Source organism: Mandrillus leucophaeus, unplaced genomic scaffold, assembly GCF_000951045.1.
Source record: "Mandrillus leucophaeus isolate KB7577 unplaced genomic scaffold, Mleu.le_1.0 Scaffold175, whole genome shotgun sequence".
NCBI classification, from domain to species: domain Eukaryota; kingdom Metazoa; phylum Chordata; class Mammalia; order Primates; family Cercopithecidae; genus Mandrillus; species Mandrillus leucophaeus.
In genome coordinates, this window is record NW_012101754.1 from 433,131 (window position 1) to 455,040 (window position 21,910).

A 21,910-nucleotide genomic window follows, 5' to 3' on the forward strand; every position below is an offset into this window, starting at 1 on the left:
TCATTAACACATATATAACCTTGAATAAGATTCTTCACAAGGTACTTACATGTTTTCCACAGATGGAGAAAAACCTAAATACAATCACACAAGCGCCCATCATGTAGGTATATGCATTCTGAAATTTAAACAGAAGACAGCCTCTCATAATTTGCACAAAAGATCTTGTTACAGTTCCATTTTTTAAGTATTCCGTGAAGTATACTGAATAATTAGCTGAATATGTATAAATTCTTGTAAGAAAGTTATCTAAAAAAGGTGCTGAAAAGGTCACTGCAAAAACTCATGAATAAATATTAGATTTAAAATTCAATCTCAAATGAAACTTCGGGTTCTGTTTTACTCAGTTAAATTCTGTATTTTGAAATTTATTTTACATAAAATGGTGACCAGCTCTTTTGTATATATGGTGTGAAAAACATAGGATAATGGTGCAACATAGGAAGGTCAAATGACATAGGAGATAAAGGAATCCTGGCAAAAAGAAAGGGCTGATGGTGGAAAAGATTGCCAGAAGTCAGATTCTAGACACCACTGAAGAACAAATACACACTCATTCTTCTAAGCTGATTTCAGAGAGGTCCTCCCTGCTCAGGAACACATCCAGCTCTTTCTTCAAGGGTGTGATTACCAGGAAGAGATGACTGCACTTTATGAATAAGAAAGCTTCATTTGAGAAACAAAGATCCCACCAGCTATAGCTGCAATAACAACCTTAACACTCAGCCGATGCCAGAGTGTGATTACTCTCAAGGAGGCTTGCCTAGCCAAATGATGACAGTCACAGATGGGCCCCGGGAAGGGGATCTAGCAAGATCCTTGGTGAGGTCCAAGCACATGAATGTGTGCACATAGCATCTTTGGATAGGGAACTTTCCTTCCCAATAGTCCACTGCAAAATATGGTGGAGAATGAGCATCCTTCCAAGACCAAAGAGGTTCTTGGAGAAGAACAAAAGCAGTTAGGCAGAAAAAGCAAATTGGTCTTTCAGGTTTAAGATTTCCTCTCTGAGGTTATCTGGGATTAGGGAGTCTACTTGACTTTTGCTTGGACTGAGTAGCTTTAGGTTGCATTTTGATATGGTTTGGCTGTGTTCCCACCCAAATCTCATCTTGGATTGTAGTTCCCATAATCCCCACATATCATGGGAGGGACCAGATGGAGATAACTGAATCATCGGGGTGGTTTCCCTCATCCTATTCTTGTGATGATTAAGTCTCACGAGGTCTGATAGTTTTATAAGGGGCTTCCCCTTTCACTGGTCACTCATACTTCTTCCTGCCACCATGTGGAGAAGGATGTGTTTGCTTCCCCTTCCACCATGATCGTAAGTTTTCTGAGGCCTTCCCAGCCATGCAGAACTGTGAGTCAATTAAACATCTTTCCCTTATAATTTACCCAGTTTTGGGTATTTTTCCATATCAGCATGAAAAAGGACTAATACAGTAAATTCGTACTTAGAGTGGGGGGCTACTATAAGGATACCTGAAAATGTGGAAGCAACGTTGGAACTGGGTAACAGGCAGAGGGTGGAACAGTTTGGAGGACTCAGAAGAAGACAGGAGGATATGGGAAAGTTTGGAACTTCCTAGAGACTTGTTGGATGGCTTTGACCACAATACTGATAGTGATATGGACAATGAAGTCTAGGCTGAGGTGGTCTCAGGTGGAGATAAGAAACTTATTGGGAACTGGAGCAAAGGTGACTCTTGTTATGCTTTAGCAAAGAGACTGGTGGCATTTTGCCCCTGCCCTAGAGATCTGTGGAACCTTGAATTTGAGAGAGATGATTTAGGGTATCTGGTAGAATAAATTTCTAAGTGACATAGTATTCAAGAGGAAGCAGAATATAAATATTTGGAAAATGTGCAGTCTGATGATTTTATAGAAAAGAAAACCTCATTTACTAGGGAGAAACTGAAGCCAGTTGCAGAAATTTACATAAGTAACGAGGGGCTGAATGCTAATCACCAAGACAATGGGGAAAATGTCCCCAGTGCATGCCAGAGACCTTCATGGCAGCCCCTTCCATCACAGGCCTGGAGGCCTAGGAGGTAAAAATGGTTTTGTGGGCAGGCTCCCCCTGCTCTATGCAGCTTTGGGACATGGTGCCCTGCCTTCTAGCAGTTTCTGCTCCAGCCATGGCTAAAAGACGCCAGTGTACAGCTCAAGCCAATGCTTCAAAGAGTGCAAGTTCCAAGACTTGGTGGCTTACACATGGTGTTGGGCCTGTGGGTGAACAGAAGTCAAGAACTGAGGTTTGGGAACCTCTGCCTAGATTTCACAGGATGTATAGAAACAACTGGATGTCAAGGCAGAAGTTTGCTGCGGGACCAAAGCCCTCATGGAGAACCTCTGCTGGGGCAGTGTAGAAGGAAAATGTGTGGTTGGAGTCCACACACAGAGTCCCCACTGGGGCACTGCCTAGTGGAGCTGTGAGAAGAGGGCCACCATCCTCCAGACTCCAGAATGGTAGATCCACTGACAGCTTGCACTGTGTGCCTGGAAAAGCCACAGACACTCAACACCACTCCAGGAGGGGGGCTGTTCCCTGCAAAGCCACAATGGTGGAGCTGCCCAAGGCCATGGGAGCCCACCTCTTGCATCAGGGTGCCCTGGATATAAGACATAGAGTCAAAGGAGATTATTTTGGAACTTTAATGTTTTATGACTGCCCTATTGGATTTTGGACTTGCATGGTGCCTATAACCCCTTTGTTTTGGCCAATTTCTTCCATTTGGAATGGGTATATTTACCCAATGCCTGTATCCCCATTGAATCTAGGAAGTAACTAACTTGCTTTTGATTTTATAGGCTCATAGGCAGAATAAATTCTCCTTTTCTCAGATAAGACTTTGGGCTTGGACTTTTTGGGTTAATGCTGGAATGAGTTAAGACTTTGGGGGACTGTTGGGAGGGTATGATTTTAAATTGAATTGTGAAGACATGAGATTTGGGAGGGGTCCAGGCAGAATGATATGGTTTAGCTGTGTCTCCACCCAAATCTCATCTTGAATTGTAGTTCCTATAATCTCCATGTGTTGTGGGAGGGACCAGGTGGAGATAATTGAATCATGGGGGCAGTTTCCCCCATCCTGTTCTCATGATATTGAGTTAGTTCTCACAAGATCTGATGGTTTTATAAAGGGACATCCCCCTTTGCTGGGCACTCATTCTTCTCTCTCGTTCCCTTGTGAAGAAGGATGTGTTTGCTTCCCTTTCCACCATGATTGTAAGTTTCCTGAGGCTTTCCCAGCCATGTGGAACTGTGAGTCGATTAAACATCTTTCCTTTACAAATTACCCAGTTTTGGGTATTTCTTCATAACAGCGTGAGAAGGGACTAATACACATTTTATCTGGAGAAAGGAAAAACATGGGCTTTGCTGCCTCTTCTTTCCACATTCGCTAAAGATCTATTGCAGATACCTTCCCTCTTTATGTTTTGGAAGTAAAGACAACCAATAGTTTTTAGGATGAGAACCTGAATTCTTCACCTGGACTGCAAGGTCCTAAGAGGTCTGACACCTTCTTACCCATCCAAATCTTGTACTATGCTAGTACTATGTATCTATCCTTCTTCCAGCTCTGTCATCTTTCCATCACAGGGACAGCTACCTGAAATGCCCTCCCCTTATCCTACAGATGGAGCCATCACTCCCTTGGGGATGTCTTCCAAGACCTCTCTGATGAAGCCATCTCCCACTATTATCTAAGTTGTCACAGGAACACAGGCTCTCCTTCATCTCCCTCATCATAGTCATTATACTCATAGATTTGTGAGTAATTGATGACTATCTGTTACTTTTCCAGGATCTAAGGTTCACAAGAGCAGCAACTGTATTTGTTTTGCTTATAACATTCTTCTCAATTACTAGTACTGTGTCTTGTACTAGGAATTGAGAACCATCTATTGCTGAGAAAATAGTTCAGGGTGACTGAGAGCTCACCTAGGCTTCATAGAGCTCCTGATGCTGAAGGCAACCACTGGTTTAAGAAGGACGCTCACTATGTTCATGAGCACAGCATCTCATATTAAGGCAAGCCCTTCAGGATGTGTAAATAAGTCTTTCCCAGCATGTCCCCAACATGAAGGGGATGGGAGAATGGATAGAAGGAAACAGGGAAAAAGTAATAATATTCCTTGGGATGAGATCAAGGATGACTAACAAAAAGAAGGTAATTATAATAATGCCTACAAACTTGTATAATCTTTCTAGTTCAAGAAAGCCTCAAATATATTATCTCACTTGATCTTCATAATGCCAGAGGAAATAGGTGGATTATGAAGTTATATTGCCCGTTCAGAGCAGGAAACAAAGGATCATTGAAGGCAAATAAATTAGTCAAGGCTGGAAAATGGTGGAGCCTAGACTAGGACCCATATCTTCCAGAGCTGTGCTGTCCAACATGGTAACTATCGGCCACGTGGAACCACATATGGGTTATTGAGCACTTGAAATGTGGCAATTTAAATGAAGATATGCTGTAAATGTAAAATACCTACTCAGCCAAAGACTTCACACACAGATACAAGGATGCAACTTACCTCAATAATTTTATATTGCTTACACATGAAAATAATACTATTTTGGATATAGCAGTTTAGAAAATGTAATCATTAAATTGTTAATAATTATAATTACATAAATAATTATAATTAATAAATAATTGCTTCTTTTTTATTGTGGCTTCTAGAAAATTATCTAGTGATATCTGTGGCCATATTTTATTTTTACTGGACAATATGGCCCTAGATTACAGCTCAGTACACCCATAGCTGCAGATTTTGAGTGGGATCTCGGACTGAATGGATGGTGAAGGCACTTTAGGTAAAATAGTGAGAACACAGGTGTAGAGATGGAGAATCATATGCTTTAGAGAAGTGGAGGCTAAATGTCTTATAGAAAATGAAACAGTGGAAGTACTTGAGAATTACATTGTGAAATACTGACTATAGTGAAGTGGAATGAATGCTGTATTTCAGCTGAGAAAGCAGGAAAACAGGATGGTAGTCTTCTGATACTAGCTTGTTGTGTGAATACGGACAGTTCTCAATCTCTGTTGCAGTCTTCCTCTTTCTTTCTTCCTTGTTTTCCCCTTTGGTAAAATGAGGGGTTAAATCAGAAGATCTTGAAGGTCCTTCTCTTTCTAGCTTGCACCATCTAGGGCTTTGAGGGGCCAGGTTTTGCCTGTGTGAAGAGTGCCAGGGTGTGTACATGTAGACACAAGCATGTCTGAGAGTCCATCACAGTCAAAGCTGGGCTTTAGGGAGGTCCATCTAACACCTCAGAGCAGGTTGATGTGGAGTAAAATGAGACTGGAAACAGGACTGAGCAGAACTGAACCAAACTGAAATAATCAGCTGAAATCAACTTGACTTCTACGCTTACCAGGAGGGCAAAGTGAAGCACCACCCATACAACACCAAGTGACGTCACCAGGAGATCGTATCGGTTTCTTCTGCTTTGCCAGAAGCCAGCAGGTGACATTGCTATGATCTTCATGGTAACCTGGAGAAAAAGCAAAGAAGAAAATAAACAGAGGGAGGGTTTAGCACATATTTAAATGTATTAACTTGAGATGCATTATGTGTATGTATTTTTTTTTTCAAATGAAGAAAATTCTAAATTACTTGATGTGGACACAATTTCTTTTTCATTGAAAATGAGACAAATACTTTAATGCCTTTTGAGGTTTGCTTTTAGGCCATGTGCCTACACTATCTGTCTGTCTGTCTATTTATTTATTTTTTATTATTTTTTGAGACTGAGTCTCGCTCTGTCACCCAGGCTGGAGTGCAGTGGCGCGATCTTGGCTCACTGCAGCCTCTGCCTCCCAGGTTCAAGCGATTCTCCTACCTCAGCCTCCCGAGTAGCTGGGGTTATAGGCACGTGCAACCACTCCTGGCTAATTTTTGTATTTTTAGTAGAGATGGGATTTTATCTCATTGGCCAGGCTGGTCTCAAACTCCTGGCCTCAGGTGATCCACCCACCTCGGCCTCCCAAAGTTCTGGGATTCCAGGAGTGAGCCAGCATGCTCAGTTATACTATCTATTTAAAGAATAACAGTAAACAATGTAGTAACTAAAAAGAAGAGTTTATTACCAAGATATATGATTTTATTTTTGAAGCTAAGTAGCTTACAAATCTGTTCTTTATACTCTCCTCTGTTTTATGACTAGTTCTGATCATGGGACATTTTTCTTCCTTAAGCAAAAGGCCATAGATTTTGGGAAACATCAACCAGTATAGGGCAAAATGAGAATCTGCTTGTATTTCAAGAAGATTGTCCTGGAAAGCGATATTATATGAATCACATGTTAAAATAACCTTGTCTGGGCCAACTTGCTTTGCCACTCTATTGCAATTTGAGTCAATGAATTATAGTGGCTTGCACCATTCCCTCTAAATATTAGAACTCGCATAACTAGACAGGCCAATGTTCAGACACAACAATCGACAGCAGCATTTCTGTAGTTAGAAAAATCTGATGGATAAAGTGATGTCTTTGTTCGAGTTAAGCAGAACCGCTTAAGAAGGAAATATCCTAAGGGCAAAGCTTCAAAGGCAATGGAACACAGAGAGGAGAGTAAGTGGCATCAAAGAGGGATGCTGATTTACTTTAAAACTGTGCACAGATTCCCCTAGAGCTAGCTGACTCATTACAGTACCTCCAGAACAAAGATGAAGGTGAAAACAACTGACATTGTTGCCAAAGGTACGGTCACCGGGTCCTCGACGTCCCACTGCAACAGAAACAGCGCACAAGTCATTGCCCACATCCATCAGACACATACAGGCTTGCCCCTCTTCTGCCCACTTTGCCATGACAGTGAATCTTAATTTTTATACCCAAGAACATAACTGTGAATGCATATAGCAGCTTGTGATACTCTCGGATGTAGCAGTGAATACACAATTCATTCCCGGAGCCTTAGGGTGAAACTAAGTACCTTGACAGAGAGCAACACCGACTGGGCCAGGACGAGTAATGCAATTGTCCTCTTAAAAAATGGATGCTGGGTTATGTCATACATTTTAGCTCTAAAACCATCATTATCTAGAAAAGAAAGGTTTGGGCAAGGGCATGTTAGACACAGGTCACATTTACTTTCTTGCCATTTATTTTCTTAAATGCTTATCTTAAAACCCATTACATTTTCCTCCCCAAACAATTCCATCTATTGTGAGGTGCTTTTGCAGCAATGGCTGGCTCTGAATATTTAAAATGACAGTGCATGACGCCGTCTATATTGGAAAGAGAAGTGCATCATTCAATTTCTGTCAGTTTAATACATTTCACTCATATTTTTAAAAGGCAAGCGCAAATATATTTTATTTTAAAAATTCATTTTTTCATTAAGGCTTAGTCTGAGAGCACTGAAGCACAGCTTTTGGGTGGTTGATTTTAATAGCCTTATGGAGAGATTTGTGGTTTGGAGGCTGTTTCCATATTAACTTATGCACAGCCTCCCAGCGGCCTCACGATTATTATTTTAATTTAAATCTGAGACTCCTGGGGAATCGTGCACACTAGTGCCCAACATGAATAAAATCAGAGCATCTTGGGTACCCGGGCGAGGCGGGAGATGAAGAGGCTGTGCGATCTTCAGTCGGCTCTTCAGGTCTTCCCATCTTCTCTGATCGACGGTCAGCAAAGCTGTCCCCTTAACAGACAAAGGAAAGCAGGAAACGGCCTTTTGTCACGTGCTTGCACCAAGAACATGGCAGATGGCAGATGGGGTGCGGAGACAAACAGGACTGATGTGGGGGCTTGCGCTGACCATGTTCTTCCAACCGTGGTGGTTAGAAAACATGGTCAGAATGCTCAAAGTTGGTCTTGGGAAGAGTTCCCAAAATGATGACCAGGTGTTTCAGAGAGAATTCAGCAGCCTTCAACTTGTATCTTTGGAGATGTGTAATATTCAGGTTTGGGAAAATATAAAGAGTAGTTTTTACATAATTACATTTTCAAAAAAGGACACTCACTCATAGTAGTTAGTTTCCTTTCATTTCATAGCAGCAAAATTATAGCTTGTCAATGCTATGGCTTCTAGTTAAGGGTATTTTGTCTTTCTTTAAAAAATGTCTAATATGTGCAATTGCAAAACTGTTTCTGAGAGATACTAAGTCACAGAGTTTGCATTTCAAGAAATTAGTGCTGTGATAACTGCCTAAATGGAATTTCATATTCTATATAATGGAGTACTTGATTAAAATGCATATGATAAAATTATATTTTATTGCACTGCAGTGCATCATATTTTATCATAACGGCAGAAGTGTAATTTTAAAAACTAGACAAAAACCCCACTCTCCCTTTTCTTACCCAGAGCTAACCACTACTCTTCAGGTGTGCATCCTCCTTACTATGTTTTCAGACTTTTGTGCTTATGTATGTATCAATACATAAGAATTTGTTTTGAATTTTTTAATATTATAGAAATGCTGTCCAATATGTGATTATTTATGCTGTTTCTTTATACCTTCATTGAACAGTATACTTTCCATACAACTAGATTACTAGATCTAACTTGTTCAGCTGCTCACAAACACTGTCCACTGTACAAATACCATAATTTATTCATTTTACATTTATGGACTATAACCAGTTCTGCAACAAGCATCCATGTACTGTCTCACAGTAAATATCTATGAGGGTTTCTCCATTGTAAATCTCTAGGAGAAGAATTGATGGGATCTAGGAATTTAAACATCTTTACATTTACCAGATGTTGCCAACTTGCTTTCCAAAGAGCAATAACCAAAACAAATCTCCTACCAGCAATATAGAAGTGTTACCATATCTTAATATTCTTGCAATACTGGATATTACTAGACATTGTAATCTGACCACTTTGATAGGTGTGAAATGTATCTAATGTTGTTTTAATATTAACGAGATGAAACATTTGTATGTGTGTAAATGGTGATGCTTGTATCTTCCTATGTGAATTGCCTATTCATATCCTTTGCTCATTTTTGTATTTTGATATTTACTTTTTAATTGTTTGTAGAGATTCTTTATAAATGCTGGATACTAATCTTTTGTCAATTATATAAGTTGTAAATATTTTCTCTTAGTCTTGGCTTGTATTTTTATTTTGCTTAGAGTGTCTTTTGCCATTCAGAAAATTTTAATTTAAATATAATCGAGTTTATAATTTTTTTCCTTTGTAGATTTTACTTGGTGGCTAATGCGATGAAATCCATAATGACTCCAGGATAAAAAACAAATGCTTACTAGCGGTGGGGAGGGGAACTAGAATAGGGATAGTCAAATGTTGATTAACAGATACGAAAATACAGTTAGATTGCAGAAATAAGTTTTAGTGTTCCATGGTAATATAGGGGGTGAATCTAATTGATAACAATTAATTGTGCATTTTTAAATACCTAGAAGAGAGGATTTTGAATGTTACCAACACAAAACAGGGATAAATGTTTGAGGTGATGGATATGCTAATTATCCTGATTTGATCATTACACACTATAATACATGAATTGAAATATCACACTGTACCCCATAAATATGTACAATAACTATGTGTTGATTAAAAATAATAAAACCAAAACATTATTTGCTGCTTATCTGAAATTGAAATAAAAATAAATGCTGGCATGGTTTAAAAATGGTTTAAATTTTGCTTTTCATATTGAAGTCTTTAATTCATCTGGAATTCATTTTTGAGTATGCAGTGAGGTAGAGATCTCAGCATACCTCTTTACATCAATACAGTCAATACCCCCAACACCACTCCTTGTTGGTCTCACCACCCTCTGCACTAATTTGTTGAGCTGCTTCTGTTTTCTGCATATATGGGTCCCTGCTGGGTCTTTCTAGCTTTTTCTGTAAGTCTAATTTTCTGTACCTATAACAATACTGACACTGTTTTAATTATCGTAGCTTACTTTCTCGTTTTCTGTTTTTATTTTTGCTCAACCTTCCTAGAGGTTTATTGACTTGATTAAAAAAAACAAAACCCAGCTTTTGTTATTCTTGAACATTACAGAAGCTATACAAGTTTCCTCGCTTTCTGTATCATTAGTTTCTGTCCTAATCTTTGTTCTTTCTTCCCCCCTACTTTATTTGATTTTACTTTGTTATTATAATTTATTGATTTGGATATTTGACATATTAATATTTAACTTGTGATTCTTCTCTAATATATACAACTTAAAGTGATACATTTATTTGTAATTACTGATTTATCTATACCTCATGAGTTTTTGTATATGACACTATAAACTGTTTTGTCTGTAAATATTTTGTGATTTTCTATTATAATTTCTTCTTTAACTCATAAATTATTTAGAATATTGTCTTAATATTTCCAAATTGTAGAGTTTTTATTTTTTTCATTATGGTCAGAAAACATTCTTACATTATCAATTCTTTGGTAATTATGACTTTCTGGGAGATAGATTTTGTGCTTGAAAATAATGCACGTTCTCAAATTGTTGGAACTAGAGTTTTCCTAATGTGTTCATTTGATTGTGTTTATTGTATCAAATCTCATATTTCATTTTATTCTTCTCTGAATTATGAGATTTTTTGAGAAATATGTTAATATCTTTCACTATGATTTTGGATTTTCTAGCTTCTTTTTACAACTTGGTTAATTTTTGTTTTGTACATTTTGAGATTTGGAAGTTCTATACCTTTTCCCAATAATAGTGTTTAAAATTGTTCTTTTCTGATAATCACATTGCTAAACCACTTTTCTCACTAATTATAAACAAACACATGTTCTCTAGCCACCATAGATGTTAATGGAATTACTTTGTTAAACAAAAAAATAATTTTGGAAAGTTGAACTCTGAAAGGATCTAAAAGAATAAGCATGGAGGTATCATCTGATCATTAATATATAAAAACCTCTGAAAGTTTATTATTGTCGAATTAGGTTAATAAATCAAACACAATGTCTTATATAGTAGAGAAATCAGAAAAAAATCTATATTACTAGTATAGACTTGGAACTTTTTAAAGAGGTTTCCATTTTCAAAAGAAGACATTTTTTGCATGATTCTGAATTGTACCCTAAAGATTCCCTCATTTTCTATCTCTGTTGTCTCTGTATTTGGAAATTTACCTATGTGCCTTTGGGTATGACTACTAAGATGTGTGCTCCATGAGGGCAAATAACTTTTCTGTGTTTAGTGTTTCAGTTAGTTTGCTAGGTCCTCAGTGTCAAGAGCAGCATCTGGCACCTAGTAGATGCTCAAATACATCTGTTGAATGACTGAATAGTATATAAATGCTGTTACATGGCAGCTCATGAGCTGCTTTCTAAAAAAAAAAAAAAAAAAAACTTGCAGAGAAATAAACTTTTCTAAAAGCCTCACATAATTTAGCAGTTGATACCTCCAATTAACAAATCAAGTTTGTGAAGCTTGGTAATATAATTTCTTGTCAATTTCTCCTTTAAGTGCCCATTTGAGCTGATAGAACATACACCTCAGATCCCCAAACAGGCCAAGTTGCTCTTTCCTACCTGCAGAACATAAATACAGTGCTAGATGGAGACCTCCCTGGTTATTCTGCTTACCTCAGCCACTTTCTCTAAGCTCAAGTGTTGCAATTAATTATACATTTATTTCCAGTTCCTGAACATTTTATGTTGTTCTATGTATGTTGCTGAATTGTGAGCTGTGATACGTTCTAATCTTCCTGAAATCAGGTGCCTGCTCAGAGGGCTTCTTAACGGTGTTCTGGGTAAGCAGTGCCTAAACTCTCCTGTTAATTGACTGATTAGCTTCTGCTTATGTTCTAGAATTCTCAGTGTCTGCTGCATTACGTGGCTCAAAGGCATCTAAAAAGACCCTTCTCTTCCTCTTTCTGCTTGGTATTAAACTAAACACTGTAGGGCTCAAAGCATCTCATTAATGAATGGGATAGGAGTAAAATAAGGGGCTGGGTGACACGATCACTACTGTTCTTTCTGTCTCTAACATCCCATGTTTCTGAGGGTCCAAGTAGAGTCGGGGCCCAAAAGAGGAATTTTTAAATCTCACCCTTTGAAAGCCTGAATGAAATGACATGCTCATTAGCCACACATCAAAGGTGTCAATTGACTGGGTAACTGGTACCACACACGTTGAGCCTGAGGACAGTGAATGACAGATACAGTCCCATGTGTAGCAACACAAACTGAAGAGCTCTGATGTGAACGCGTGGGAATCAGTCCTAGCCATGAATAACACCGAACAGCACGGTGCTTTACAGGCAGATCTAGTGTCAACTTAATGCAGAGTGAAGGTTGACTTTATGATACTCATGCCTTCGAAGAATCACAGAGCCTGCAATAAGTAATAGGCACCAATTCTGAATTCTGGCCCTGTTTATCATACCTTTTAAGCCTCAGACTAGTCATTGCTTTTCCTGCAACCGTGCATTTGAGAGTTGTGAGAATTGACTGAATATATAAAATCTTAGTACACAGTGTGTGCTCAAAAACTGCATGCATTTCTCTTACTATGATTCCAAAGACTGCCTCTCAAACAATAGAGGGCACAGCACAAGTGCCTAGATGAGCAAGTACCTCTCCAAGGGGTGCTAATAGAATGTTCTTCCCCAAACTCACGCTTTGATAGGAAACTACATTGTTGTTTTCCCATTTGTGAGTCTTTGTTCTAATCATTAGAGCTGTTACAAACTCAACAGGCTTCCCGAGTTCACAAAGTATGTCAAGTTCATATGAAATTAGAAAATCTTTTTTTTTCTTTCTTTTTTTTTTTTTGAGTCTCGCTCTGTTGCTCAGGCTGGATGCAGTGGTGTGATCTTGGCTCACTGCAACCTCCGCCTCTTAGGTTCAAGCAATTCTCATGCCTCAGCCAACCCAGTAGCTAGGATTACAGGCATGCATCAACATGCCTGGCTAATTTTTGTATTTTTAGTAGAGATAGGGTTTCACCATGTTGGCCAGGCTGGTCTTGAACTCCTGACCTCAAGTGATCCACCTGCCTTGGCCTCCTAAAGTGCTGGGATTACAGGCGTGAGCCACCATGCCCTGCCACAAAATCTTTTTTCTGTGAATTAGGATTTTAAAATTTCTACCAGATTCCCCTCATCCCCATCAAAATTCTGAGTTCACCTACTGAGTTACACAGAAGCATACAATTTACATTTAGTGAAAGTAATATTACCTGTAATTAGTGAATCACTTTCATCTATTGTATTTTAATAACTTGCTGCACATCTTTTCACTTTGAACAATAGGAGATGCGCCTCTCAGTTGTCGGTGAATTAATGACACTGTTACCAAAAGGGTAAATTTAGCGAGAGAACTGTACTCTTAAATGATGGTCTGAAAAGCAGCAATAAGTTTGCTTGTAAAACAGTTATAGAGATTATTTACACCAGTCACATTACAGTTTAACGCGGCTTCATGCTGCGTGTGAAAAGAAAAAAATAGCTCAAAGTGAGAGGCTAGAAAAGGCTAAACCCCGTGGTCTCCAAACCAAAAATTCTTACCTTGTTTTCATTGAAATTAGCAATAACTACTCCAACAAAAAGGGTCAGTCCAATCATGCAACCCAGGAATACAAAAACATGAATATAGATTCCATGGATCTGCATAAAGGAAAATACGGTTATTCATCAAGACAAATGAAAGCTGCTCTTGAAGTGTTCAAAGGATCCGATGTGCTTGCTTACCGGCCCCACACGATGAATAATAACATCCCTCACTTCCACCCAGCCTTTCAAGGAGAGAACTTCAAACAATGCCAGCATAGCGTTTCCCACATTGTCGAAATTAAAGTTCCGAGGATTTGCCCTGCAATTCCAACACAGGAATGTTCTGTGAAATTCCAGTAAGAAACACCCGAGGCAAAATATCTGTAGCCCTTTCCAGTCATGGGTGTGGGATATGTGTGGGATATGCACACACACACACATATACACACACACATCTGTGTGTATATGTATACACTCACACTTTTATACTATATGGCATTCAGTTGCTAAATCATAACAATGCATTGATGTGTTATTATTGTTTTCATTAGGTAATGATGGGATGATCTCAATGTAAAACAGCTCCAGTTCTAGCTTCAGAGGTTCTGCAACATTTCTACCTTGTCGTGATTACCCTGAGGACCGGACAGATGATTTTATCGATTTACACAAAGAAGCACTGGATTTTGGATGTGGATTTTGAAACAGTTTTGTAACTGAAAACCTTTCTAAAGGCATAAATTACAATTGCCTGCGTTAGTATAGAAAGCGTAGAGTAGAATTTAGTCACTTTATTTCACTTCGTGTCGTCATTGTGAACACAGGGCCATAAAGTAGTGATGCATTTAGAGGTCACTGAGACAGCAAGAGGTGTTTGCTTGTAGTCTGTATTTTTCCAAATTACTGTCTTCCAGTTGGATTGTTTTTCTTATTAACTCTGAGTCTTCTCAGTGGACTCTTAGTCTGGTCCCCTTTACGTGTGGTATGCTTTCTACCTCCACCGCTGATTCCTGATTCCTGAACTCATTGGCTTATTATTCATTTTCTTTTTTCTTACAGATTCGGGGGGTACGCATGCAGGCTTGTTACATGGGTGTATTGCATAATGCTGGGGTTTGGGCTTCTAATGAACCCGTTACTCAGATAGTGCGCACAGAATCCAACAAGTAATTTTTCCAACCTATGTCCTCCTTCCTTCCTCCTCCCGTTTGAAGTCCCCACGGTCCGGCATTTCCATCTTTATGTTGATGTGTTCCCACTGTTAAGCTCCCACTTTTTTGGGGGCCAGGGATGTCTCATTTCTTCTTCTTTTAACATGGTTATACTTTTCTCTTCCCACTTATAAAAGTGATCCTTTTTACTAGAGTGTACCTTCTTTAATTGTTATGGTTTTAGCTAACATTTTTGTTGTTAACAGAAGAAGGTTTCAGTGGTTTTTTTTTGCCCCCTCTTTCCTTCTTATTAGAGACTAATTTTAAATAATTAAGATATTCACAACCAAACACTGGAAAATCATGGACTATATTTCCTGAATTTAATGAAGAACTGAGCTCTGGAGCATTGACTAGAGTAGGCCCTGTGGAGCCTATTTAAATTATATTTTGATCATTTTTTCCCCCTGCTAGCTCATTTCTCAAAATTTAACCCTCATGACAGGCAACGCTCTGGGGAAAATCTGGTTCTGCACTTTTCTACCATCTTTCGTGTTTTTTAAACTATAGAGACAATCACAAGATGTGCCTTCATAAGTTTTTTGAATATTAAATAGATGAGGATATAAGAAGAAAACATTAAGCTGAAACTGATTTGCTCTTAAGGGCCTAGGGCTGATTAGTGGAGATGGTCTTTAATATAGTGCAAAAGCCCCACTCAGAAATTCATATTTGGGAATTCTGCTTTGTATTTTTTATGTATGAAAGTACAAATATATTCTTTTGGATGCTTCCAACAATCTTTCCTTTGGGATGTTTCCACTAAATTTCATATATTTTACAGTAGACAGAAGTTATAAGGATTCTACAGACGCCACAGTTTTCTTGAATAAGGATTTTTTAAAACCAAGTGAACCAGTTCTCAGAGCTGATGTTGGACTTCCATACCTGCTCATTTTCTTTTTGTAGAAGTGCTTTCTCAGCTGAATTTGCAACAACTTAAACTACTTTTATGTTCCATATCTTCTAGAAGTTAGAATATGTGAAAAATACTCTAACTAAACCAAGAAAAACAAAATGTAGCATCAAAGACTTCAACAGTTGGAAGAATTTATCACATTTTTAAAAATAAGTCTTTTTCAGTTTTAATCATGTAAGGTGTTTTCTTATGCTTTGCTCGTGTTAGCAAAATTGCAAAGTTTGAAACTTTACCTATAACTACGGAGTCCTTCAATAAATCCCAAATGTCATCCATTATTGCCATTTTTACCTGCTACCCTTCCTTGAATTGAAAAGGTTGTCATTCTTTTCTAGTTAATTTGTGAAATACTGTAATCTTGCCTGTCCAATTCAGAAAACTAAGACATTAGTTCTGACCACATAATTTTGTCAGCTTTTTAACCTCCCAGAGGAGGTGCTCGAAGCCCCCCAAGATCCTGGTAGGGAGAGCTGCTCTTCCCTTGAGGAACATGGGGGCACCCTGAAGACATGACTGAGCCTCTGCCCTTGGATGTGGAAATGCAGAAAACGACTTTGTCCAAAAACAGCATGCTGTATCTTACACAACCATCTCTCCTAAAAGAAATCAGAAACGTTCAGCTTCCTACAGCACCCCAACCCTTTTTGCCTTTAGCTTTGGCCATAGAGTTGCCTTAACTTGTAATACCAAATCTATGCCTAGACTTTCCTCTTCATCTGCCTCTGAGCCTGCCCCCTTCACCTGGCTAGTTCCTATTGGTTGTCCTTCAAAAGGTAACCTAGTGTGTCTTCTCGTCTGGTCCTTCTCTTTGGCCTTGTATAGTTGGGGTTAGGTGCTTCTCCTGTGTGTCCATTGTACCCTTAGCCTTTTTGTAGGAATCAGAGGCAGGAATACCATGAAGCCAAAGAAACCTAAGTGGTAGGACCCAGCTTTTGTACAGGCCCTTCCAAGACCCTGGTACCCCAAATTGTTTTGGCCTTAGACCCTATAAAACCTGATCACCTTCTGCCTAGAATGTATCACAGTGTAGCTTAAAATTACATGGAGATGAGTTTCGGGTGAGCCAGAGGTAAGCTGAGGGGTTTATCTGTGCAACATTAAAGCCCTTAACATATTATATAAAATTATTTGTAATTTTATTTTGTTTACCACTAGACTTTAAGCTCCTAAGGGGTAGGGGCCATAGCTTATTCAGGGTCATATCACAGAGACAAGCATACTACCTGGTGAATAGCAAGCACTCAATAAATACATTTATTATAAGCCTGAATACTTCGTTGATTTTTCTCTCATGCATGCCATTTTCCTATATTCCAGACCTCTTCTTAAAATAAGTCACACCATATTTATAATCTATGATATGTTTAATCCTTTTTACTGAGGTGGCTCATCAAGTCTGAGTGATTCAGAGGAAAGTACATTTATTAATCTGAAGAGAGAGTATTGAAACTAGACTGTCTCTGAATTAGTGCATATTTATGTCCTAATTATAATTACCAAAGCATTCCTCTAGGGGTATTCCTAGAGATGTTATTTCCTTAATCATAATTTAGCCAATATAAAATCACAAAATTTCAGCTTCTAACTCTTGATTAGCTTACTAAAGAAAGAAAGTGTAAAAAGTTATCATTGTTACAGATGACATTTATTAGATCAAAGGTGTCTATTTCACTACAATCCAAGTCACATGATCCTGGAGAAATGGACAAGAGCAATTGTGATGATGTTCAAGGAATGCCTATTTGCTTATGCTTCTAGAATGGCATTGCCTTTGAACCCCCTAGTAATATCTTCCATAAAATATTGCATTTAAATTAACTCTGATTTTAAAAATCCCATGGAGCTGGTTTTATGGAATAGGTTGAGTGCTATAGGGTACAACTGGCAGGTTTACTTTTCTCCAAATGTTAGCTTCAAGTGTGTTCCAGCTCCCTTTCTGAATTCTTGCAGAGGTCCCAGAGCTTTTTGGTTATTTTCAGTCATTCAGTTTTATATCCAACTGATCTTATAACTCATATAACAATCCCATCCTTAGCAGCTCAAGGACCCTGGTTTGAGGAAAGGAAGAAATGTTGGCCACTTTCTTCACTTCCACTCCTCCTCTTCAGGCCACCACGAGATTCTCACATGGCTGAGGTGGGATGTCATTGAAAGAAATGGAGGAATGAAGTTAAAGTCTTGTGCAACCGATACAACTGGATTCTGGCCATAGGTGTGCAAGAGTTTGAACCCCCTCCCCAGCCCAGGAGTGCCTCGTTGTACCTTTCCTCCTGTGAGTGTGCAGTCTCTGGGTCACTCTCAGGTCTGGCTCCTGGAAACACACCTACGAACTTCTTGGATGGGGGTACCCTTTCCCAGCACAAAGCCCTTTGCAGCAGGGCTCAAGAAGACTCAGACGATGTGGTCCTAGGCAGTGACTACTGGGCTCTCCAGGAACACCAGATAACCCTGCTCTCCAGATGGTGATAAGCAGCCTGGCCTACAAGAGTCTCTCTTCTTGCCTTGCCTGTCTCTGATGTTAAGTGATCCCCCTGGGGTACCTCACTTGGCAGAGGTGGGAGGCATCCTCCACCTTTCTCTATAGTGAAGGAATGAAATGCCCCAGTGTTCTCTATTCCTGACTTCATTTACTTCCATGATATTATCTTTGAATTAATGAACATTAATTAATAAATTATAACATAAATAACTATGCTATAATTAATTTTTGTTTCATGGAAGTAAATTTTTATGCTCTTTTAATTTTTGTTTCAGTGGAAATTGGATGGCTTTTCTAGTTAGCAGTGACGCGAGGATATTCTCATGTCTCACATTCCTCTCTCCAAGCTGAAGCCACATACCCTAAATGAACCCTTTTCCTTAGTTCTTGGATATTTTAAAAAATAAAAACCCAATATGCATTTTATTGGATTATATATAAAAGCAAATTTCATATTAGAAAAATGCCAAAGAAAGGTAACAGTGAGTTCTAGGGTACAGCTGGGTGAAATGCTATTCCTTTTAAAGAGTTTTGACATTTAGAAAAGAACATCAATTGTGACAAAAGCAGAGTTGCTGTGGCTCAGTTGTTATTCTAAGAAATTTTCTAAAAGAAAATTTAAAAAACAGATAACAATTTCAAAGGACAAATAAAGCTGACAGAACACTCAATTCGTCAATGACACAGACCGAGAGATCCACTCATGGTCATTAATAAAACAGATGAGACAGAAGGTACTAGGTATATCTAGCTTTGATCTAAGTGCTTCCGAAACTCAATTTCAAGAAAAAGGAATATTAAAGGGAAAGTTAGAAGCAATCGACTTTGTAACTGATTATTCCTCTCCAGTGTTTGAATAATGGAAATCCTTCAGTGTAAATGGGTTTTAAAATGGAAACAGCTTTATGATTTAGGGTTCTATTATGAGGACATCAGATCCTCCTTTAAAGATAGAAACTCAGGATAAGTTCAGTTTTAATTTGACAGAAAATCCTTTGTTAAGCCTCGCTAATTTTTAAAGCCATTTGAATCCAGATGCATATTTTTGAAGTATTAGAAAATACTGAGATAATATTTCTCTAGTTTCATGAAGCTATGCAGAACTCAGTGTACTACTTGCTCTCTTATTTACCTGATTTCTGTCTTCCAGTATAACCTAGCGTTTCACCCTGTATGACTTAAGATCATTTTCACATCTCTAGCAAAATTACTTTCAGTTACATGCCTTATTATACTTATTTAAAGCCTTATATTGAAAAACACAGCATTCTCCAGAATATTTTTTTTCTAATATACTTACCAAACACGGGGAACCCAAAATCCAGGCTTTTTCTCTCCAGGCCTCAATTTTAAATTTAAGTTCTTTGACACACTGACATTAATTCTGAATATGCCATTGCAGTCTTCCTAAAGTAGAAAAACAAGGGGAGAGGGGGAACCTGGTCAGAAAATGAACTCAGAAAAGATAAAGGATAGGAAACTCTTTCTATCTTCTTTGATAGAAATACCAAAAGTCCTTTATGTAACAACAGTGATGTGGACAGCCACCCAGCAAATAGTAACAAAGACTTTGGAGACAGGCAGTTAAAAGTTGATGCTGAGAATATTAGTTAAACAGGCAAAGGACCTGAGTAGACATTTCTCCAAGGAAGATATGAAAATGGCCAAAAAGCACATGACGAGATACTCAGTATCATACGCCACTGCTATCAGGAAAATGTAAATCAAAACCATAATGAGATATCACCTCACACCCACTGAGAAAGCCATAACCAAAAAGCCAGATAACAACAAGCATTGGCCAGGATGTGGAGGAATTGCAGTCCTCTTACTGGAACCCTTACATACTGAGGCGGGTGTAGAATGGTGCAGCCACTTTGGAAAACAGTCTAGCAGGTCCTCAAACCACTAACACAGAGTTACCATATAAGCCAGCAACTCCACACTCCTAGGTATCTACCCAAGAGAAATGAAAATGTGTGTCCCTATAGAAACTTGTACAAAATGTTTACATAAGTGTTTTTCACAATAGCCAAAAGGTGGAAACAATCCAGATGTTCATTTTTGAACAAATAGATAAACAAAAGGTGGTCCAGCCATACAAGTGAGTATTATTCAGCCGTAGGAAGGGATGAAGTCCTGATACCTGGTACAACATGGATGATCCTTGAAAATATGCAAGTTGAGAAAAAAAAGTCACAAAAGACCATATGTTATAATTTTATTCATATAAAAGTCCAGAACAGTAAACTCTGTAGAGACAAAAAGAATATTGGCTGTTGTTTAGGGCTTGAGGTGGAGGCTAGATAAAGAGATGGGGGTAACAGTTAAGAGATATACGGTTTCTTTTTAAGGAGATACAAATGTTCTAAAAGTGGCTGTCGTGTATACAACTCCGTGAATATGCTAAAAAATCATTGAATTGTACACTTCAAGTGGGTGTACTGAGTGGTATGTGGATTACATCTCAATAAAACTGTTAAACGGGTTTTAAAAATTAAACATCCATAGGAAATTTTTGACCCATCTCCCTTTGGTTATTTTTGTTTCTTTGGCCATGATGGTCATATTTTGAACTTAAATCTCTTTTCTGGGTTCAAGGTGTAGATGATAAAATTCTTGATCACTGTTTGAATATTTCAACAGAAATTACATTTTAATCTGCTTAAAGCCTTCTTTGACCCTAAACCATGTCTCCTCTTGGCCTCCTCCTTTCTGTCCCTGGACCAGCATCCTGGCAGTAGCCCAGCATCAAGCTTAGGGTTCCCTCGGCTTTCCCTGTCCTTCCTGGCCCACGTCTCCATTCTTACTACAATGAGTTCAGTAATGCCAACATTACTTCTTTCTGGATTATCAGCACAATTCTTTAAAATAAGAACATTTAAGTGCAAATAATGCATCTTTAATTTATAAAGCCTGGACAAATAAAAGGAAGAAAACTTACCTACAATTGCCCACAGACAAACACGATGAACATTTTGGAGTATACCTTGCCAGTCTTTCTTCCTATACGTATCTGAGCTCATAAAGTTTTCATTCTTCCATCACCCACTTTTTTCAGCTAAAACTTTATTGTGATTATCTTTCCATAACCATACCTTTTTACGTAGAACATTATTTGAAAAGGCTGTGTTGTAGTGTATTATATAAAGGTCCCTTGACTATTCAGCCTCACCGCCTTTTCCAATCTGTCTTCCTGAACCCACCTGAGCCCATCTTTGATTGCATGAAGCAGTCTGGTATCTTGGTGAAAACCCAGGGTGCCTGGACACTAGTTCCCTGCTTCTCCACTTATTAGGTGGGTGACCTTGGACAAATTATTTAATCTTTCTACACCTGTTTTCCTCATTAGGATATGGGTAACAAAAACAGCACTAGGAACAGTGCTTTGTACTTTGTGGGCACTAGGACGTGTCTGATTCCTCTTCCTACCAACCTATTGTGGTTTCTCTTCTCATCAAAAAAATTCCAAACCCCTTAGCCAGGCATTTCAGGTGCTTGAGGATCTCTCCCTAACTTACATTTCTGGCCTTGTTTTTCAGTGTTTTCCTACATGGGCGGGAATGAAATTAACACTCACAATTGAGATTGGGTTAGGTACTTTGCATAAACAAGGTAATCTAATCTTCACAATATCATTGTGTGAGAAGCATTCAAGGCAGACATAGGTTTGGAAGGATTAAGTGACCAGACCAGGCCACCACCTCTCCTAAAGTAGGATTCCAATCTCAGAAGCTGTGATTTCGAAGCCCATGCTCCTTCCTCCTTGTTCTGTCCCTGCCTCCACACTGTGACTCTTCTTCGCATGCTCTGTGTCTTTCTTCACTGCTTGCTCTG

General features: G+C 38.6%; 1 protein-coding gene across 1 annotated transcript in view; it reads right to left on the reverse strand.

The window, feature by feature from the left end:
• The window catches only part of NALCN (sodium leak channel, non selective), a 323,614-nt gene that overhangs the window by 21,397 nt on the left and 280,307 nt on the right, over positions 1-21,910 (reverse strand). The window contains exons 27-34 of the mRNA XM_011977215.1: positions 19,374-19,480; positions 13,663-13,783; positions 13,480-13,578; positions 7,576-7,669; positions 6,956-7,062; positions 6,674-6,748; positions 5,393-5,512; positions 50-118 (exon numbers count right to left, since the gene is read on the reverse strand). Of these exons, the coding sequence (XP_011832605.1) occupies positions 50-118; positions 5,393-5,512; positions 6,674-6,748; positions 6,956-7,062; positions 7,576-7,669; positions 13,480-13,578; positions 13,663-13,783; positions 19,374-19,480 (792 nt within the window). The remainder of the gene's footprint in view (positions 1-49; positions 119-5,392; positions 5,513-6,673; positions 6,749-6,955; positions 7,063-7,575; positions 7,670-13,479; positions 13,579-13,662; positions 13,784-19,373; positions 19,481-21,910) is intronic.